This window comes from Rattus norvegicus, chromosome 2, assembly GCF_021556685.1.
Source record: "Rattus norvegicus strain SHRSP/BbbUtx chromosome 2, alternate assembly SHRSP_T2T, whole genome shotgun sequence".
NCBI classification, from domain to species: domain Eukaryota; kingdom Metazoa; phylum Chordata; class Mammalia; order Rodentia; family Muridae; genus Rattus; species Rattus norvegicus.
This window is the reverse complement of record NC_141535.1, coordinates 22,474,794-22,498,026: the sequence shown is the minus strand read 5'-3', so window position 1 is coordinate 22,498,026 and position 23,233 is coordinate 22,474,794. Positions and strand designations below refer to the sequence as shown.

Sequence of the window (23,233 nt, the reverse complement as noted above, 5' to 3'; positions counted from 1 at the left end):
CTGTAGTGTTGATTCTATAGGACCCTTTATCAGAACTCAATGTAACTCATTCAATGTAACTCAATGTAGCTCAATGTACCTGTAGTGTTGATTCTATAGGACCCTTTATCAGAGCTTAGCAGCTTTCAACTCTTCCAAGTGCACGGTAATTGAGTTGCTGATGACAACATCCGTTTTCATTCTTTTCTCAAGAATGGCTCTTTAATAACTTCCTTTAAATGTGTCCATTCATCGCCTTAGCCTGGTCTTATGTTTTTATAACATGCTCAGAACTTTTCTAGCAAGGGGCTAGGTAGGGGGAGAGGTGACATGGAATGAATCAGGAGGTACAGGAACCCAAAAGTCTTTGAATTGCCATTTTAGAGAGGTAAAACTTAAATCCCTTTTGTATTTCTTAGGAGACTTGCCAATTTTTGTCATTTTAGAAATGAAAGAATTACTTCTGAATGAAGCCAGTTTTCCATATACAAATGCGTTTGTTTAAGGAAGTGACTTCATTTACAGATCAGTTCCGAGAGTGGTGATGATGACTGGGGGGTGTGGTTGGGTGCACTGAGGTGTTTCAGGTATATTGAGGTATTATAGCTTTTCCCAATATAATTGATGTGAGAAGAAACAGAAAATATCCTTTTGAATGAGGACATCCCAAGAAGGCCTGAGAATCCATATATCTTACTTATAAAGGTATCCCTTGGAGAAACAGTGCCAATAATTTGAGTATGAATGAGGATGGAAACAGACCTAGTAATAAGAGGTGGATTTAAACGCATGTAATGATAGAGTTGACCTGTTGGAGGGAAAATCTATATAATCTATACTACCTCTGAATGATTAGGGTCATGTGTAGTGTTTCTCATAAATGATGTAGCGTTTAAGCCGGAGAGTTTAAAATATAAAGGATCCCTACAGTAAGAGAGAAGGTTTCTAGCTCTCTCTATCTCTCTTTGAAAATGTAAATGCCATGTCAGTAAGATGTCCCGAAATTTTGTGTACACTCATATCATTAGTGCACAGTACATGTGTGGGCAGCTCTTGAAGAGTTAATGGTTTCACATAGAATGTATTCCTGATGCTCCATGGAAAGGGTAATTGAGTTACTTTAGCCATATGCTGCAAAGGGATTTGTTTTACTAAAGTGGAAAAAAGAGACACAAATATATTAATGTATGTTTCTAGGAATATACAGGAACACAATATAATCCCCATTTCCCAGCAGTACCTCATGCTTCTTGTCTTTCTAGGAAGCCCACAATGCCATGCTTTAAAAGATATGTCAGAGAGCAATCCCGAATAAGGTCAGCCTTCTCTGCACTAGATAGGGACTCAGAACTCATCTTCATGGAAACGGCAATGTTCACTCCATCCTTGAGCACCATTCATGTTCCCTGGGGACCCACAACCAAACCAACCTGAGTTCCCAGCAGGCAATCATCCAAGTTGCAACTGCCTGACACAGATGGACACAGGGAAATCTCCCAATGCATACCTTGCCTACACTGTTTCTACACTGCTGTAGGTCAGAAGCATCCAAATAAAATAACCACAACTCCAACCACCCCAGACAACTAAACTGAATTGCTAGTGGGAGCTGTACGCATTGTAATTTCATTCCTTTACTAAATCTGCCTGAAATCATGTTCATATTTGACATCTTTATAGTTTTGCTGAACAGCGTATCGAATATCTAATAGAGCAAAGAGCTCCTGACTGAGACATAGCCTGCTGAGATACAGACTTCGTCAGGTTAATTGTACTCTGCCAGCTTTGAGTGGGAAGAATTTGCCTAATTTAATCTTTCTTTGCTGAAACTGTAGTCAGCGGTCGGAGTCCAGCAAATGTTCTGTTAGTCACAAGTCTTACTACACCTTGGTATCTGTAAGTAAGGAGAAAATGGAAGGAAGTATCTATGACATAAATGTTCTTTCAAAGTACTAGGAATAATTACCATCGAATCCACAGTAGTAGTGTTGACTAGGTGGGTTATTTTAGTCTCTTAGAATTGTGTACCTCACTTGTATGCTATATCTTTGTTGAGTTTTGTCTGCAAACCCAAGAACTAAAAGTGATCCATTCATGGCATAATAATTCTTTTTCTTTGCATGGATCAAGTAAGTTTCTTCAATTAATTTATATTTGAAGGATGATGTATCAGGAGTACCTACATTTCCATAACCACAGAATTCTCTACTATCTAATTTTTTTGTATGATTCACATGCCTCTGTCTTTGAGCTATAGTTACTACAAAAACCTGCTATTGCTTCACTTGGAGACATAAATATTTCAAAGGCGCTTCAGCCCAGTGGCAACCTTTTGATTCTTAATGCTAAATCACTAGGTAGATATTCTTGCAACTGAACTCTCAAAAGGGAGAGCCTAACAGGGTAAAATATTCTGTGTTTATAGGATATCATCCTATACTTACAGGATCACTTTACTTTAATGTTGGAAAATAGATCTGAGAAATGTGAGATGAGAAAATAAAGATCTGTGGTGGTAAAAGCCTGTAATGAGCACTTGGGAGACTGAGGCAGGAGGATAGCAAAGACAAGTATATGCATAATAACCATAATAACAAACCATATAATGTAACTCCTATGCCCTACATGTAAAAATACAGCCATTTTCTGTGTGAGAGTGTCATCTGTCTATGCAGTATCTATCTATCTAAGCTGACACCTCACAAATGGAAGGGCAATGCAAAATAGATGCTAACTTTTTGAAGCAGGCCAAAGCAGGAATGAAGGGGATATTGAAATAGGACTACAAAACTGCTTGCCTACTGTTTGCAGGTACAGAAATGCCAGTAGAGAATGGAAGGAGTGGGGTGACTGTGGATCCATCAGTGAGGCTGTTTGAATGTCCCATTACAGGGTCAATTTGAAGAGACGACTGGAAGCAAGATTAAGTTCTGACCAAGGAATAGCCAAATAGAGCTGGGATTGCACTCTGTGGCTTAGTAGACGGAATCTGAAGAGACTATAATCTTACCCATCAGAGTCTCTACTTTATTGTAGTCAAGGACTTCCTTACTTTTAAGTTTTTGATTTTGATTCTAGCATTGGGATATCTGGTAATATCTATCTGTGGATCCGTATCCATATCATCTGTATCTATACGTATGTGTGTATGTCAATGGACTCAAATGCTAGGGTACTAAAGGATTAGCGATGTTCTACTTCACGGTTGGCCTTTATTTGGTCAATCCAAAACGTTATGTGTATGAGTGCTTTTTCTGAATGTGTGTCTGTGATCCATTTGCATGCCTGGTACCTAGAAAGGCCAGAGAGAGTGTTGATTACCCTACAATTGGAGTTATAATCAGTTTTGGAGCTTCTGAGTAGGTGCTAGGGATCTAATTCAGACACTGAGGAAGAGCACCCGGACTTTTAACCTGCTGAACGAGCTTCCTGCCCATATTGGTTGCATTCTTTTTTTTTTGAAAAAAAAAAGATAAATTTTTAGAGAATTTCACAAAATGTATTTGGATCCCACTCACCCCAACTGTGCTCAAGATTCACTTTGGCTACCCAGCCCACCCAATTTCATTCCGTCTTTTGACTTTTTAAACCTACCTACTCGAGTCCGTGCTGCTCAAATGCTCGTTGAGTTTAGAGCAGTCTCCTGGATCATGGTCAGCCTAGCAAGAAGACTGGTTCAGAGAGCATTTTGAAGTTCAATTGTCCAAATGACTTGTTTTTCGTTTAGTTTTATCTTACTACACGGGTGTTTCCCAAATGACTCTGATTGCTTCAATACGCTGTCTAGAAAAAAAAAAACAAAAGAACAAAAAAAAAAAAAACAGTTGCTCTGTTAAGAGGGAGTGGAATCCCCTCTGCCCTTTCTAAGAAAGAAGAGCCTACACTTGGTGAGGTCTCCTTAACTGAATTCAGGCAAGATGGCTGCATCTAAAAATAGCCTCTGCACTTGAAGGAATTGTGTTCTTTGAGAATAATTGAAGTCGAAAAAGATGCGTGTTTACTGTAACATGCTCGCCTCTTCAACGTGAGGCCATCAGAAGCTGCCTCCCTTTTTACATATGTGTATGGTCCTTTCTGGATGTGAAGTTTGTAAGCTGAGGAAAAGGTGTGTGGTGCTCAGCACACAAAGTCTGTCAGGGACTATAACATGCTTAAGTGCTGCTCCAAGTAGGTCACGGCTAGCTAAGTCTTAAGTAGACAAGGATCACAGAACACAGTGATCGTTGGATCTCTGATCTTGGTCACCTCTCTGGTGTTAGGGAGATCTGTTTCGTAGATATTAGCATCATATCCTACCCAAGAGTTGAGGGAATAAAGGAGCAAAAGAATGTGCGTATATTTTGGAAGGCATTTGTATGCTGATTTTTTAATATTGTTTAAAATATTAAGCTGGGGCAGTCTATGTCACAAATTTTTTAAATGCTGAGGATTAGGCAATTGGATTAAAAATCATTGATGTTACTTTTTCCTCTTAAAGGAATACTTAGTCATTTATTTCAATTAAGAATTGAGGGCCGATGAGCGACATGAAGGATTCATTTCTGTATGGGTGTTGGATTTACAGTTACACGAAAGCTTGACATTATGAGGCTTTTCGGGTTTCTTCACTTTAAGACTTGCAAGGGATCTGCAGTGTGACTATTTTATTTTTGGAATAAGAAACTTGATAGAAAAAATATATACATGCATATATATACATATACATATATATGTGTATATATATATATGAACGAATTCCATTTTAAAGGAAACACAGTCTTATCTATCTTTGTTGAGTAGGCTGAAATATTTCATTCAATTAAAGACTCTTAAACTTAAATTATAAACCCTCCTGAAGAGAATATGAACTTCGACCAGTCACCTATGCCTGATAGCAACTATGCTTTGTGTCTGGTTACAGAATGCCTGCAAGACTTGTGCTTCGTCTGCAAAATTCTGCCATGAAGGACTTAAAAATACTTAGTTGTCCATAAAGGCCTGTGTGAAATGCCATTAAAAAAAACCATTAACCCTGGTACTAGTAGATTCATGTCAAGCTGTTAAAATACACCCGTATAAACACAGAAAAGATTATACACACACTCTACAGAGTTCTGTGGTTTGACTCTTGAAATCTAAATAAATGTTGCATTCTCCTTAGAGTAAAATTCTGAAATAAAGTACCCTTTTAAAAGGGCCCATTCTTCTAAGAACCTGGTCTGTCAGTCACCCTGCTAAGTCTTTCTTGTTAGTGTGAAATAGAGCAGATCACTATTTTGAAATGAAACAGAACTTTGACAATAGCACAGGTGTTCCCCCCACCATATGCCACAAAGAAACTTTTCTGGTTTGCCATAATTATAGCTGTTCTGACTCCTTAATAACATGTGTGGTAGGTGGGGGTGGTGGCAGGAAAGGGGGATGCAGAGGCAATTTTGGAAAATGAATAAACAAAAATGGCCAAGTAGGATTTGATGAGTTGTAAGGAATTATTGATGTCAATTCAGGTCCTGTGGGCAGGAAGAATTCACCTACTTATGTGCGTTGTAGAGTGAGTTTAATATAAACTCTGCCCCTGTTCATGGAATGTTGAAAGTGTGGGAACAAATCAGATAAATCAGACAGTATGAAGTGTGAAAAAAGAAACAAAGTCAGAACTCTAGGTAGTTAGCAGTTTTCTATCTTCAAACCAAAGTTACAAAATCCAAGGAAAGCATTTGTAAGTTGACACAATGAACAAAAGGAACACTTGTTGCCAACTTGTGACCATATTCCTTTCAGAAAAGGTAAGCAGTAACTCTCATTCTGCATTTTTTGTTTGCTTTAGTTAAGTCTTTTTTAGTAGGAAAATTCTAGAACACCATATAACACAAAGATTGTGTTTTCATATTAAATTAGAACGTTTTGTCAAGTAAATACATTCTAGATGCTCTTGTCACATAAAAACCACATAGCATTCTATGTGTGTGTTTGCTTTCTTATGTCAATCACTCTACCATTCATAAATATATACTAAACCTAACATATATCCAGTGAGTTTAGCTGACAGGAAAAATTACAATATTTATCCAACGGGAACATTACGTATTAATGAAGCAACACATAATGAAACCCATGAGAATGTTAGCCATTTAAGCCAGGTACATTTTGGCCCTCTAGTATGCAGACGCTATAATTGAATCTGGACTTATTCAGCTATATTCGAATAGTATTGATGAGGAACTACTTGTTTTAGTGATAAAATTGATTTTATATTTCAAGAGTCCATATGCAAAGGCATTTTAATGTGGTCTTTCATATGCTTTGAACATTGTCTTTATATTCCTTCTCATGGTACAAAGTATACCTTTGTTCAAACTATCTGTGATTTTTATTGTGTCTTCTTTTAAATCTTACAATGGTCACTATCAGGTCACAGTAACAGCTAATATTGGACAGAAATAATTTTAATGATGCTTCTGTAAAAGCTTGTGCATTTAATCATATTCTTAATTTGGTGTTAAAGATCAGATGAAACACCTATGCCAGAAATAGCATGTAATTGTTTTGTGCTTTGATGTGTAGCAGAATTAGGCATGGATCTAGCTTCTCTTTATGGCTGAAATACTTTTTAATCATTTGAGTATCCACATGCTTTAGCTTGGATAAATGAAATCCAAGTGTATACATTCGAATGGATGGAAATGTGTATAATGTGTCAAGTTTGAGGGCAAAATAGAATGTTATAGTTAGGGTGAAAAAGTAGACACACAAATAATATTTTAGTAAAATGATTTATTGTGTACGTCCTGGCCTACAGACAGCATAGTCTTTTTATTTCAGGTATTAGGGTGAAAGAGAAAATGGAATTATAGTATGTGTCTCCTGAAGTCATGTTTGTTGGCTTTCAAGGTAAAAAGTCAATACACGTCCACAGAGTTTGCCTTGGTAGTTCAACAAACATTACATCAATGCACAGTGGACTGGAAAAAAGCAAAATTATACCAATAGTCCTCGACTAGATTCCTTATCAGATGTTGAACGTTGGTCCTTCCCAATGAGGAAGGAAGCAGCTTATAAGAAGAACTATCCAGCAGAAAACATTTTTCTCTTTTAGAGATGTGTTATGGAGGCAGAATTGGCTCTGCCATGCTTGTTCCTTTCTGTGTGTTTCTCAGATTCACCATAAACCTGTGTGTGAGAAGTCGGGGCTAAACTGAAAGCTAATTCTACACCACTGTTCCTCTGGGCAAGTGGTAAGGCCCAGTGTAACATATGTCTAGTACATGGCCTCGAACTTCCACAAGCACTGTGGTAACAATGGAAGTAGGGCAGCTGGAGTAGCAGGACTCCATCAAGGATGGCCGAATGCATTCTGGTATGGGGAAGCCTTATATTTTCTCTTTTTCTATAGCAGCAGGCTGAAAGTTTTGCTGATGTATTTCTGGCAACAGAAAAGTCAACTGGGCTTAGCGCTTGGTATCATTTGGCATGGCAATGCAAAGGATGGGTTGATATGTATTACTTGAACTTTGTAATTAGACTATTTACATGCAACATCAGGATTGTCATTCGTTAAAATGTTAGTAGCAAGAGAGAAAATCAGTCTGCCCCTGGTACATATCATAAAGGACACTGATGCAAAGGAGAAAAATTATCCCCTTGGTCTTTTCAAGACAACCTGTACCAGACCCTTCCCCCACTGGATATAGCCCATTCAGGGAATTCTTCTTTGATATATAGAAGTTCCTATTGCTTCAGTGAGTGCATGCCCATTACATCATAAATAGGATAGAACAAACTACTTTTCTAAAAATAGACCATTAGGACAGAGATTGAAGATGCCAGAAGAAATTTCATCTCATTTCTTATTGAATAGCGTGAAGACCAATCATTTTTTTAATGTATGGAATTATGACCAGTTGTTTTTATTTACAGTCTGGAGAAATGGTCTTGATTTCAACTTTCCTTGCAGCTCATAGCGTCATCAATTTTGCATTCCAGAACTAAGTGTCAATATAATTTCCTTTTCCTTTGAGAATATTGTTGTCATCTTAAGCACATCGAAGTGTTTTTGTAATTTGTTTCTACACACCAAACATGGAATTTTTCTTTTTATTGTAATTATATAACAGCAAATTTGAAAAGCAGGAACCATTCACATAAAGGTGATTTCACATAACCTGTGACAAGTCGGATCCTTCTCTTTGTGGTATGAGTGTGACCATCCTTTGTCTTCTGTCATACCCTGCCAAATCTCCCATTTAAGTATTGTGAAAACTCTTTGTTTTTTTCAGGTCGAATGAGTGATATGGTTGTAAATGGTCATCCAATAGATTCAGAATCTAAAGAAGAGGAACCTTGCAGTGAAGAAACAGATCCACTGCATGATCTGTTTGCTGAAATTTTACCCGAGTTACCAGATTCCTTCGAAATAGACATATATCACAGTGAGGAAGATGAAGATGGAGAGGAGGACTGTGTAAATGCAACTGATGTAACAACCACTCCGTCAGTGCAGTACATCACTGGGAAGCCACATGTCACTACAGTGCCCAAAAACCCAGAAGCTGCAGAAGCGAGGCGTGGCCTGTATGAAAGTGTTGCGCCTTCTCAGAATTTCTCAAATACTTCCGCAACTGACACCCATCAGTTTATACCGGCCGAAACAGAATTGTCAACTACCATGCAATTTACCAAATCCAAAGAAGCCACTGAATTGTTAGAAATCACATGGAAACCCGAGACCTACCCTGAAACACCAGAACACTTTTCAAGTGGTGAGCCTGATGTTTTCCCTACACTGCCATCCCATGATGGTAAAACCACCAAATGGTCAGAGTTCATCACAGAGAGCAATCCAAACACAGAAAATCCAGAACACAAACAACCTAAGCCTATACCTCTGTTTCCTGAAGAGTTTTCAGGAGAGGGTGCCATTGACCAAGCATCCCAGCAAACAATCTTTTCCAGGGCTACAGAAGTAGCACTTGGTAAAGAGACAGACCAAAGTCCTACCATATCTACCTCTAGCATACGTTCAGGTTCTGTGTCAGTACATGCCTTGGAGGAAGATCCAATTGCTCTAACAGGAATCTCACAGACTGATGAATCCATGTCTACTGTGGAAAGCTGGGTAGAGATGACCCCTAGCCAAACTGTAGAGTTCTCTGGGAGTTCTTCAGCTCCTACTATTGAAGGGTCTGGGGAAGTAGAAGAATATACAAATAAAATTTTCAACACGGTAACTGATTTGCCACAGAGAGAGCCTACAGATACGCTCATCCCCTTGGATATGAGCAACATCATGATCACAGACCACCACATTTATACTCCTGCAACCACCGCTCCTTTGGATTCACAGCTACCTTCTACAGATGCACGGCCTACACAATTTGGAATTCAAACCACCACCTCTGAGTGGGTTTCCAGTACATCTTTTGAAGGAAGGAAAACAGAGGAAGACAAAGAAAGAGATACAAATGCAGCCCACACAGGGGAAGTCCAACCAGCGACAGAGAGGTCAGATCGCTTACTCTTAACTTCAGAATTAGAAAGTTCAAATGTGGCTGCATCTAGTCCTTTGGACACCTGGGAAGGTTTTGTGCCAGAGACAACATCAACAGTGTCCGAAAAGGAAATGGCAAACACAACTCCTGTTTTTACAGAAACAAGTGATGTAGCCAATTTGGAGACACAGTCTTTTGAGCATAGTAGTAGCAGTCAGCCCAGGGTACAGGAAGAGCTGACCACTCTCTCAGGAAAGCCCCCCTTGATTTTTATGGACCTGGGTTCAGGAGATGCTAGTACTGATATGGAATTCATCACTGCTTCTTCATTTACATTAGATTTGGAGTCCGATACCAAAGTCAAAAAAGAATTACCCAGTACTCTGTCTCCCAGTGTGGAGACTTCATCCTCCTCTGAGCCAATAGGATTAGCTCCGAGTACTGTATTGGACATAGAAATTGTGGAAGTTATGAATCAGACATCCAAGAAGACACTGATTTCTGAACTATCAGGAAAGCCAACCTCCCAAGCAGAAGTAAGGGATTTATATCCAGGTCTGGGAGAAGATTTTAGTGGTGACTCCAGTGAATATCCAACAGTGTCTTCTACAACAATGAAAGAGGAAACAGTGGGGATGGGAGGCTCTGAGAATGAACGAGTTAAGGATACACAGACTTTATCATCTATACCACCTACCTCAGACAACATCAACCCAGTGCCTGACTCAAAAGGATTCGGCAGTACTGTGGCCAGCACCACAGCCTTCCCTTGGGAAGAGTTCATGACCTCAGCTGAGGGCTCAGGTGAGGAGCTGTCCTCAGTCAGGAGCTCTGTTAGTCTAGTGCTTCCACTAGGTGTGGACATTCTTCCTACTACAGAGTCTCCATATTTTGATCAAGAGTTTGAAGAAGCGGCTGCAGTGACAGAAGCAGGTAAACAATCTGCTTTGCCAATAGCAGTGAGTGGAAATACTGTAGATCTGACAGAAAACAGGGACATAGAGGTAAACAGCACAATGTCAGTAGACCTTCCCCAGACAATGGAGCCAGCCAAATTATGGTCTAAACCAGAAGTCAATCCTGAAAAACAAGAGATTGGAAGCGAAACAGTGACACAGGATAAAGCTCAGGGACAAAAGTCTTTTGAATCGCTCCACAGTTCTCTTGCACCAGAACAAACAACTTTGGAAAGCCAATCACTTATTGAAACTGAAGTCCAAACTTCATATTACTCTATGTTAACAACAATGAAAACATACAATACTAATGAGGAAGTGGAGGAGGAAGGCACGTCCATAGCTCATATGTCTACTCCAGGCCCTGGAATCAAAGGCTTGGAATCATATCCTACCCATCCTGAAGCTACTGGGAAGTCATACTCTTTCTCAGCTTCTGCCTTAGTGACTGAATCTGGACCAGCTAGAAGTGTAGTCATGGATTCCTCAACTCAAGAGGAAGAAAGTATAAAACTCTTCCAAAAGGACATGATACTAACACATAAAGAGTCAAATTCTGATCTCTCGTTCTCTGGCCTGGGATCAGGAGAGGCTTTGCCTCCTCTCCCTACAACATCAGTGAGTTTGACTGACATGGGAAAGATCAATAGCACATTGTATCCTGAGACATCTCACATGGAAAGCTTAGGAACAAGCATCTTAGGAGATAACCATGAAAGAATGAAAAATGTGTCAAATGAAGTTAGAACCCTTATTTCCGAAACAGGCAGCATTTCTCAAGACAGTACGGAGGCACCCAATACAACTTTGAGTGATACCAGAACAGAAGAATCTACAACTTCACCTCTTCCTTTCATGAAGCTCATGGACACGGAACATTCTCCAAAGCAGACCCTCAGGTGGGAAGAGGAAATCCAGACCCATAGGCCACAAACTATGACTGGACAGATGACCAATGACAATTCTTCAGTGTCAGAAGCTGAAGCAGCAGCAACCTCTGCCCCTGCTTTTCTGCCTGAAACCTACAGTGTTGAAATGACCAAAGCCTTTGCTACATCACCGTCACAAACATCTGACTTGTTTGATGCAAATTCTGGAGAAGGATCTGGAGAAGTGGATGGTCTTGACTTAGTGTACACTTCTAGAACTACTCAGGCAAGCAGTCAAGGAGACAGCATGTTTGCCTCTCATGGATTCATTGAAAAGCATCCAGAGGTGTCAAGGACCGAGACTGGAGCTACTGATGGATCTCCAACAGCTTCAGCGATGTTCCTGCATCAGTCAGAGTACAATGAGAGTTCCCTGTATCCAACCAGCACACTGCCAAGCACAGTGACATATGAGAGTCCCTCAGAAGGTATTGCAGATGGTTTGCAAGACCATATCAGATTCGAAGTTTCTACCTTGAAACCTAGCAGAAGGAAAGCCACTGAGAGCGTTATTATAGATCTAGACAAAGAGGATAGTAAGGACTTAGGGTTGGCAATTACTGAGAGTGCTATTGTTGAAATTCTCCCTGAGCTGACATCAGATAGAAATATTATTATAGACATTGATCACACTAAACCTGTATATGAGTACATCCCTGGAATACAAACAGACCTAGATTCAGACATACCATTGGGATCACATGGCAGTAGTGAAGAAAGCCTTGAAGTTCAAGAGAAGTATGAAGCAACTATTAACCTGTCTCCAACTGAGGAAGCATTTGACGGCTCTGGTGATGCACTTCCTGCTGGTCACACTCAAGCGATATACAATGAGTCTGTGACTCCCAGTGATGGAAAGCAGCCAGAGGACATAAGCTTTAGTTTTGCAACTGGAATCCCAGTTTCTAGCACAGAGACAGAATTAAATACTTTCTTCCCTACAGTGTCAACCCTGCACATTCCTAGCAAACTAACCACCGCTAGTCCAGAGATTGATAAACCCAACATTGAAGCAATATCACTGGATGATATATTTGAATCAAGCACCTTGTCTGATGGCCAAGCTATTGCCGATCAGAGTGAAGTAATATCAACACTAGGCCATTTGGAAAAGACACAGGAAGAGTATGAAGAAAAGAAATATGGAGGTCCTTCTTTTCAGCCAGAATTCTTTTCAGGAGTGGGGGAAGTATTCACAGATGCCCCTGCTTATGTAAGTATTGGTAGGACATACTCTGTAGCTCAGCCTTTAACAGAATTCCCCAATGTGGTAGGACAATCTGACTCCACACATTACACTGAAGCAACATCTGCAGTTTCCTCTGTGACAGAGCTGTCTCCTCAGACACCATCTTCTCCCTCTCCTGTCTACATAGACAGTGGAGTCTCTGAATTCACAGAGGTCCCCCACAAAAGTGCTCAGCCAGCTCCTACTGCCGCTTCATCACAAAAGTTGATAGAGGGTTCTTTTAAGGAAGTGCGTGCTAATATTGAAGCTACCATCAAGTCGCTGGGTGAAAATGATCACGGAACAGAGTCTCCATCCATGTCTCCTAGCCCTGCTTTAGACATTTCAGAAGACGACAGTAAACCTAAGTTACTAGAAGACCTGGAAACTTCTCCCACAAAAACCGAGACTTCCCAAGATTCCCCAAACAAAGCAAATGATCAAATTCCAGGAAAAACAGCTGGAATCCTTGCTGGTATCAAAACAACAGAGAGTGGACCAGTCGTTACAGCTGCAGATGACATGGAGCTAGGAGATGCCACACAGCGGCCACATTCTGCTTCTGCTCCTGCAGCTTTCAGGGTTGAGACAAGTATGGTACCTCAGCCCATCCCACAGGAGCCTGAGAGGCCAACCTTTCCTTCCCTGGAAATTAACCATGAAACACACACATCATTATTTGAAGAATCTATATTGGCAACATCTGAAAAACAAGTGTCCCAAAGAATTCTTGATTACAGTAACCAGGCAACAGTCAGTACTCTGGATCTAAATACTGAACACTCAATACCACCATTTTCCATTCTGGACAATTCTAACGAAACTGCTTTCCTGATTGGCATTAGTGAAGAGACCGTGGAAGGCACAGCAGTTTATCTACCAGGTAAGATGTCAACATTGCTACATCTGTTTCCAAGGCTGGGATGAGCCCCTTGGTTCTATATATCTGTGTATGCCTTTTATTGTAATGTGAAATTCATAGCCACTTTTATATTGTTCAGGCCAAGCCACAGTAGAGAGTCATAAGTCAATGCAATGAATGTAAGTATGGGCACTTCTGAACTTTACAGACGTCCTTTGCTTCCCCCACGCCCCTGCGTCTTACAGACAACATACAGTTGTAACATGGATAAAGTGAAATAATAATCTAAAACTCGTGTGTTTTCATCTACAGCTGAAATATTGCCTTGTTGTAGGTCCTACAATACATGCCATAGCTGTGAAAATGGGGAAAAAAAATCACACTTTTCTTTTAACCCTCCCCCCATTTAAGAGATGTTCTTATGACAGCACCGAAATCTGTTAGGCCTTTAAGTTTTGAGAATAGTAAGTGTTTCTTACAAATGCCTTGTGGTCAGTTGTTCCTCCAGTTACCATTTGTACTCTAGTGTGATGTGATGCCCTTGCTGGAAACAGTTTATACAATTCTGCTGACTCAGCTCCTAGTCATAGTGTATTTAGTATGTTTACATTCTACCTCTTGAAAAATTAATTTCTATTTATTTACTGACTATAAAAAGCATAGAATTGGTACTACTTCATATAGACCATTTCATTTAATCTTCACGAAATGTCTAAATGCTCATCCTTTTACATTAGCTCAATGTAAAAGGATAAGACACAGGTATTCAGAAAGGGCCAGTAATTTGCCCAAGGATGCACAGCCATACCATGGCAGAAATGGTGTTTTAATCCAAAACAGCCCTAATCTGACGTCCATGGTCTTTTTACTGCCCTTTTACTGGTTTTCAATATAGCGTAAAACTAACGACTGGTATTTAATAATATATAGACAATAAACTTGAAATTTTTATTTAGTAGAGGTGACATTTTCCTTAATCTAAGTTTTTTAGTCTGTTCCTGGAATGCTATTATTTAAATAGGAATAATAATGGAACCCACCAGTAACCGTCATCATTTAATGACTTCCTAGAAAAGGAAAGAAAGCAAGAAAGGAAGGGAAGAGAGGAAGGAGAGACGGAGGGAGGGAAGGAGGATCAATATTAAGGACTGTCTTGGTTAGAAATACGTTTTAGCTTAAATACTGTACTTTAGGTCATGGCTATTAAAATTATTCTTCTAGTCTTACTAATATTACCGGGACACATGTTTTACCTTGGGAAACAGAAGAATAGCTTTATTTAAAGCTTGAGATTTTAATAAAATAGTAAGAGTTTAATAAAATGATAACAGAGTATTTTGTGCTCCAAGGTGGTTGACACTGGGGATATGTTGGGGATACAATAAATATATAATTATCACCTAGTCATCTGGCCCATATTTATTGTTTTACCATTAAGTTGAAACGCACTTAAGAATATGGAAATAATTGACAGAGGATGGGGAACCATATCTGTGCGGTTCAGACTCCAGGACAGCGTTCTCAGTAGTAAGTAGTCAATCGTAGTAAGGACTATTTCTAATTCAGGAGGCAGCCTCCTGTGTGGGGGCCTGGCCTATCTGCTGCAGGTTTAGCTTTCTCAGGTCCACCCAAACTACTCGGGCAAGAACAATGTGCTAAAAAGGCAAGCCCGTCTCTTAATCAGAACTGCTTTGAGTTCACAGAAAAAGCTCTTTTCCTGCCCATACCTGTCACCTGAACTCAATGTGGTACCTGGTGTCTATAATGGGGGTGAAAGCAGTCACAGTACCATAGGCTCGGCCACCTAAGTGTCCGTTGGATTCCATTTAGTGTCCGCATGTCACAGATTACAACCTTGTCACCAAGGCAATATGTGGAAAACCAAGTGTTAGGGAGGTTTTAAGAATCTTTGGAAATGCAAGAGAAAGTATTTTTAGAAAAAATCAAGGCAGATTTTAGAGAAACTGAAGTATATATCTGGGTTTTCCTGATTTTAATATGAACTAAAAATGGATGTGTAGATTCATCAGGCCCATCTAGTTGTCCAGATTTCACCCAATGCTATAAAGGTTGGCTTTGAACTTCTTGTCTGAGATCTTCACGTTTCTTCTATAGCCAATGTTTCACCAGATATTAGATATTTCTTCATGTGCATGTATTTCAGATTTAGGATTTATACGATTTTTGAAACTGCAATTGTATACACATAGCATCTATGTAATTTAAATTGTTTTGCAAAACTTCCAAGTTTCACTTGGATCCCTGGACAATTTGGGAATTAAACATCTCTAAAATAATACTCAAGTTCTCCATAATATTCATATATCTAGACAATGTTATGAAATAAAATATATGTTTCAGAGGTGTAAAGTATTTATATTTAAAAAATCCCTTAAATTATTATATTAAACTGAAAATTTCCGGTTTGAGCTTTGCATCGATCTCTAGGAGGGTTAGTTTTATTTATGTTTTATTACGAAAGTTGAATAAAATTTGGGGCTTCATTTTGAGTGAGCTTTTGTATTTGGAGTTGTTTTCATACCATAGAGTTTAATCCATGTGTTGCTTTTCTTCAAGTATAGTTTAAAGGAGTACAGTTGGAACGTGTTTTTGGAAAAGGCATGTTAATGTAGCAGAAGAAACGTCAGTGCACACTTTCGAAGACAGTTTCTGAGCATTAAGTGGTAAAAGGCAATAGTAATTCAAGCACTGGTAACAAGCCAATATGCTAAAAGAATGCATGTTCTGTGTACTCAGCCATTTCACATGAACTAACATCGTTTAAAACAATACATTTCCATTCACTGTGCACATATGTGTAATCATTTTTAACTAAAATCAAATGCCATTATCATGCCAATTAATCTGCCATAGAAAAACGTTAGCTGCCAGATGTGGTATAACGTACTGTTTACAAGTAGTAACGATTGAATCCTAGCAATGAATAGAAGGGATTTGTAACAATTGGTTATAATGCCAAGGAACACTCCAGAGTAAAGTTAATTTTATATCCATATAGTATCTTTATAAATTGCTATGGTAAAGCTTATGTTGTGGTAGCAGGAAGAGACATTTTGTGCTAAAATATAGTCAGACCTAGGAGAAACGGCTAATTGTCCTTATTTTCCTGAATGTGCTAGGACCTGATCTCTGCAAAACAAACCCATGCCTCAATGGAGGCACCTGCTATCCTACTGAGACTTCCTATGTGTGCACCTGTGCACCTGGCTACAGTGGAGACCAGTGTGAACTGGGTAAGATGCTCGTGGCTGAGGGGTCGCGGGACTCACACTCTCATTTGGAATCTGTCAGCAACTGCAGAGAAACCTGTGTGTGAAGGAAATGCATCTTAAGTGGGTTAGCTAAACAGAATTTTGATGGGCTCTGTCCATATAATCCACACCCATCAAGGCTTCACAAGACGGTCTTTGCCATTTTGTGAGCATCTGAAGTAACTGTAATGTCAACCACTGGATGGTTGAGATTCCTATTAGTTCTGGGGCTCATTGGATTTACCTAATAGCAATAAAAACAGACACCTTCATCTAGGTCATTTTACAATTGCTTTGGGGTGTCCAGTTTCAATAAAGAAAGATTCACAAAAGAAAATTTCAGACCAAAGAAGAGATATTTTGTGTGTATATATAAATTGCCTAAATATATAACATATGTACACTAAACTACTTTTATATAAAACTCTGGAAATCATATTTAGTTGCCATCATGTATTTTAACTAGCAACCTCACTCTAAATAAAACGTTTTTACCTGCTTTGCTCATGTTTACAATTTTATTTCAGATTTTGATGAATGTCACTCTAACCCTTGTCGGAATGGAGCCACCTGTGTGGACGGTCTGAATACATTTAGATGCCTCTGCCTTCCGAGTTATGTCGGTGCACTCTGCGAACAAGGTAAGAGCTATTAAAGCATTTTTGTGATGAACCTTAGTGATGCTAATTTTCAGATATGCCCTATATGCTTTGCGTTGGAAAAACTCACAGGTTGCATTAGGGTTCCTTGTATGTGGAGAGCTCCAAACATTTAAACTGTAGAGTGGACTTGACTGTGTTTGTTTTGCTGATGTGCTAAAATCATATGGGTATGCTAAGTTGAATGTAAAGACATATGGTCACAAAAGAAATACAGTTATAAGTATTATTCCTGGGAACACATCAGCATTTACCATTGCAAGGCTTGTACTTTAGAGTCAATATACTCGGTGGTAGCTGCCTTTGTTTTATCCCCATGAGCACTCGAGGCTTATGCTCCAGGGCTTATATCCATGGTCAGTCATATGTAGACAATGCCCTGATGCATGGTGACAGTGCGTTAGCTGCAGCTTGCCACGTGCTTTGTAGATGATGCTACTTCTAGGAAACCATCCTAGTAAGGAAGGTTTTCTGAATGAAAGAAAGGCCTCAAATCTCACAATCCTTGTAATTTGCACTTTATGGGGAAATTAAGAGTGTATTTCGGTGGTTAGTGGTAGCAGTGCTTCCTGGTTTCGTCCTTCCAAAGCAGACTGCATGCTCAGCCCACTGAGCTGAACCATGGTTTCCTCCTCTTAAAGCTATGCAGGGGTTTGGCATTGACAAGCGCGCTCAGGGCCAAGCTTCCCCTCCACTGAACGAAATGAAAATGTATTCAACATCCAGGCACGTTGGCTTGGCCTCTCCCACTTTGTGGCATTCATTGAGATGTTCCTTACAGTGTAAGCCAGAGTAAAGCCAGCAGTCATGTGGACTGAAGTTACTGCTCCAGGCTGATGGCTACATTTTAAACGCTTTTTTCTGTTTCTTAAATTGCATAGAGTAAGCCAGTTTCAGATTTTACATATGAAAACAGACCAAGCTCATCTTTTTAGTGTAAGAAACATATTACTTTCACAAACACAGTAAGGTAAAACACCTAAACGCTCCAAATGCCTCGAAATGATCTCTAACCTGCAGTGTCAAGTACAGGGAGCAAAACAAACAAACAAACAAACAAACAAACAAACAAACAACAATGTGCCCAAGTACTTATTGAACACCTTCTGTCTTCCTGACACTGCAACACTAAAGGTGAAGTTCTGAACCAGACCAAATTTAGGGTCTTGGTGAATCAGTGAGGACTGTCGCACTGATGTCATAGAGCTTTCCAAGAGCATCCTTTTGGCTGACTGACAACTTCTGTGCCCTGTGTTGGGAACTAAGACTTAGAGAAGACAAGTGGTGTCATTCAAGGTGACGTCTAGGTAAAATGACCCTGGGCAGCTCAACTCTAAGACCGAAGGCTTTCCAACATCTTCCGACTGCTAAAGCAACTCAAAGATAAGAGACACATAAAATTACTCAGTGAGCATCTAACGGTCTCTGAAGGGACCTAGGGCCTGGTTACCTCTTCTTTCCATTTTGAAAAGAGACAGCTTGCTTCTTCGTTCATGGTGCCACCTCTCTTTTGTCCAGCAAGTCTAGCCTTCCTCTTTAATTTGCTTCTGACTCTCTACCCTGTCTGTTTACCCAGTGCAGCTGCACTCCTGTGATTCACTGCTTGAGCCCAGGAAGAGTTTTCTCTCTTCTTTTCAGGTTGCCTAAGAACAAATGTTTCTTCATTAACAATGACACTGTTGTCTAAACAGTTTTCTATCCAAAGCTCCTATGACTGTGTCATTGTTTCTTCAGCTGACCCTCGCTCTGCACTAGGAACTGCTAAGTCCCAGTGACTTTGAACAGGGAACATATTTTGGTGGACGAATCACAAACTCTAGTAAGGGCTTTTTGGAACAGTAGAGAACCAGGTGCACACAGATTGTTGTAAAATTAATACAGCAGGCTGGAGTGAGGGGTCGAAGTGTTGCCAATATCTTAAGGCTTAGCATCTCTGAATCAGAGGTGCTGAAAACATTACCCACACAATACACAGCACACGTTTTTATGGAGTGTTTATAAGAGGATCTTTTAGCTTCTGTGGTCCTGAGGAGGAGTTGCTGGGCCTTTGTGTTATGAAGTTTGCACTATAAGGACTCTGAGGCATAGGATGCCCATCTTAATAATGAGTGTTTTTTTTTCTTTTTTTTTAAGAAAGTGTTATCCACGGGGCTCTGTGACAGAGCTTGGAGGTGGAATGGTTGCCTACCTTGTACTTAAGCTCTTTGGTTTGATCCCAAATGTTGAAGATGAGGGTAAAGGACTAAACATACTCCAAAGTGTTGCCTTAAAAAATAAAATTAAAAGAGAAAATGAGATTTAAATTATTTTTAGATGAAGTTGCAAAAACACCAGGAGCAATTCTTAAATGTGCCAGGAAACAATAACCTAGGGAATGATCCTTCAATATGCAAATATATATGTATATATATGAATTAAGGGCATAAAAATGGCTTTTGACTATAAAAATCAAAGCCTTAATCCTACAAAGTATGTATTTACAGATATCAGAAAAATATGGCTTAGCAAGGATTTTTGGGACAGACCTACAATCCCATCTACTTGTGAGGTTGGGCAGGAGACTGATACCGTCATGGCCGTTTTGGGCAAGTTAGTGAGATGCTGTTTCAGAATAAAGACATAGAGAAAGGGCTAAGGCTATCACTCAGTGACTGAGCACTTGCCTAGCATGTATGTGGCCCTAGGTTCAATCCCTAGTCCCACAATTTCTTTTAAAATTTTTTATTAGATATATTGCTTTACTTACATTTCAAGTGTTGTTCCCCTTCACTGTTTCCTGTCCATAAGCCCCCATTCCCTCTGCTCCCCCTCCCCCATACAGGTATTCCCCTTATACATCCCCCTTATTGCCCACCCCCCATATTCCCCTGCACTGGGGGTCCAACCTTAGCAGGACCGAGGAAATAGTGCTATGATTTATTCAGATAGTACTGGTGATAAATTCTCCCACCTTGATATTAATATAAGCCTACCTCATTAATATTTATCAACCAAAGAAGGCATGGTCTGTTTTGTTGTGCTATTACAGACTAACTACTTAAGAAAGGAAAGAAGCTTATTTAACTTCTAATTTTGGAGGCCGAACGTCCAAAATAGGGTACCTCTATCCATTTGGTCTCTGATGAAGGAGGGCTTACCTGCTGCATCGTGACATGATGGAGAAGCACAAAGCAAACTAGTCTCTTGAAGAATAATCAAGAGAGGCAAACCAGAGACCTAAGAGGGACAGACTTACTGTTTTTAAAGCCACCTACCTGAAGACCCAAGAAAGCATCAGCATCACTAGATAGGGCACCTCATCTAAGGACCTTCCATCCAGGTTCTTCTCTCGTGCCCCCACCTCTCGATACCCCAATAGCAGTCTCCAGCTGTGGGGTTCAGGGGAATAAGCCGCATGCAAACTGTGAATGTGATGGTCAAGCATTTGAATGTTATGGTTTTGCTATTGTGGCAAAGAGAAAGGTAGTTAATGACAATCCATTTTAATGACAAAAGACAGGGAAACAAAAGCCAAACTGATATCATTCAGTTCATAGAAGATAAGATTTATTTCCTGTTGTATTGATCAGAAATTTGGGTCCTAGCTTTGCTCACCTTATCTTAATATAAACGGCAAACTGCAAGGTTGAGACAAGCTGCATAGTTACAGTCCTGCATTGTTGATTTTGGCAGGGGAAGTATTCTAAATGTTTCCCAAGCCTCATCCTGCATAGGGAACCTCATATATAGAAATCAGTTTTCTTCCCTGACCTCTCTCCCTACTACTGAATTCTTTCAAGTGAACTTTTCCCAAAGCAAAGCTAATATGAATAGACCAAAATTCGCTTCACTGGGGGTTCTTCCAGATCCTTTTATACTGAACCACATAGCTATATCAAACATCTTTTCCTATGAGAATTGGTGAGGTCCAAACAGTATCACAAGGCCACCTTCCAGTGCACATTTATCTAAAACACTGAGTCAGCCACTGCCTGCACCTAACCAACAGCCCTAACAGGCAATCTGAACGAGTGACTATTTGCAGAGATGAGCCACATCTGTTGTATATTGTGACTGGAAGTACCGAAGTCAGGAAAAAAAAAAACATTAAATCTCTCAAAATGAAAATATCAACTGATACAAAGAAGAATCAGTTAGACAAGAATCATGAGTTATGAGTTCTGCAGCACATAAAATTAGCATTTGAGCTTGGTGTGTTTTCTTTTATTTATTAATTGGTAAAATTAAGGTAGAGTAAATTTTATTAGATGAGGAAAGTTTCCTCGGTGTCTAAAATTCCACTAATGCTGTAGTTCTGTTAGTTTATACATGTAACTATTTCAATGTATTTGTGATCTATAATCGATGAAGATCAAAATATTTCAATAAAGATAGTCTGGGGTGGGTCTAATTGGGGACTGTTACAAAATAGTCAATTTAATATTTACTGTTGTAAAAGTTAGATATGTTTGAATGACATCACACCTCATTGCAGGACAGAAAACACATTCGTGGATTTGAGTTACTAGGGTGGGAGAAGGTAGCCAAGTTGAAGAACTTGGCTATTATTTTTAATTAACTCAAAAGCTTGGTGCGTCCACACCAGAACTTCCCCATTGTTCCTCCTCTGAAGAAGGAAATGCACGTTCCAACCTCTGTTCTCAAAGTTTCCTACTCATGATATGTCTGTCTGCTTTTCATAAATCTTGCCTGACAAGAGCCTGTAGCCTCCCAGAGAGCTCTCTTGGGAGTTGAACCCTTCCAGAACTTTTGAAATCATTGTACAAATATTGTGTCTGTGACCTTGTTAGCTGGAGTCTCCATCTGATCACTTTTGAATGATTTGCTTAAAAAATATATTTAAAAGAAATTTAGCAGCAAAACAAATAAGCCAGCAGCTCTGTGGTCTGTGAGGTTTTAGGTTGATTCCTCTCCTGGTTTTGTCTCCTTCAAATACCGTCCATAATTAAGAAGACTGCAACTAGATACTGCCTTTTCAGTCCAATGATGTGCAACCCCCCACTTCAGTAGGATCAGTTGGCTTACTTTACAATGATGTCTTTGTCACTGTGACCAAAACTTATGAATCATTTACTTCAGGGACATTGCATAGATATTGGTTTGGGTGTCCTATCAACACAGGGACTGAGGAGCCAAGTTTGAATGACGTAGGTAAGTTTAATAAATCTTGGTTTTGTTTCTTTCCAGACACTGAGACATGCGACTATGGCTGGCACAAATTCCAAGGGCAATGCTACAAGTACTTTGCTCATCGCCGTACATGGGATGCTGCTGAAAGGGAGTGTCGCCTGCAGGGTGCCCACCTCACAAGCATCCTTTCTCATGAGGAACAAATGTTTGTGAATCGTATGTACTAGCTATGAATTATTTGGAAATTCACTCACTGTTACCACTATCCTAGTTTTCTTTGGATCCCAATTTAAAGTAATTCTCTCTGTCTTCATTCAGTTTATGTTGTTGTAAAAATATAAAAATAAAAAAGTATGGGTGTCTGTTACCTCGCTAGGTCCACACCCCAGTGCCCCAAGATATCTGCCAGATATCTTGGCGGAAACATATCCCAACTCCTCGGCGGCCCAGTGTCTCTTGCCGCCACACACTTTCCTACAATCAAACTGTCACATAAAAAAAGTTTATGAAGCCCCTTACCTTGAACTACATAAAGTCAACGATATTACTATCTCCTCTTAAGAATATCTTCAGATATAGTACAATAAATGACTACTTAGCATTCCTGTGGTAACAGGTGGAACGGTATAACGCAGGTTGAAGCATAAGCAATTGCTATTTGATCTTTTTTTCCCTTACACAAAGAGCTATTTTTACGGCTCAAAATAGTTATCATGATTAGTTAACAGCATCATTTCTATTTTTAATATTG

At 39.6% G+C, this 23,233-nt stretch overlaps 1 protein-coding gene across 4 annotated transcripts in view; it reads left to right on the top strand.

Moving 5' to 3' along the window:
- Vcan (versican) overlaps positions 1–23,233 on the top strand; it is a 99,543-nt gene that overhangs the window by 48,619 nt on the left and 27,691 nt on the right. For 2 of the 4 annotated variants that reach the window (NM_053663.1, NM_001170558.1), the window contains 4 exon segments: positions 8,235–13,442; positions 16,562–16,675; positions 17,221–17,334; positions 22,540–22,698. In NM_053663.1, the coding sequence (NP_446115.1) occupies positions 8,235–13,442; positions 16,562–16,675; positions 17,221–17,334; positions 22,540–22,698 (5,595 nt within the window). 4 annotated transcript variants of the gene reach the window in all.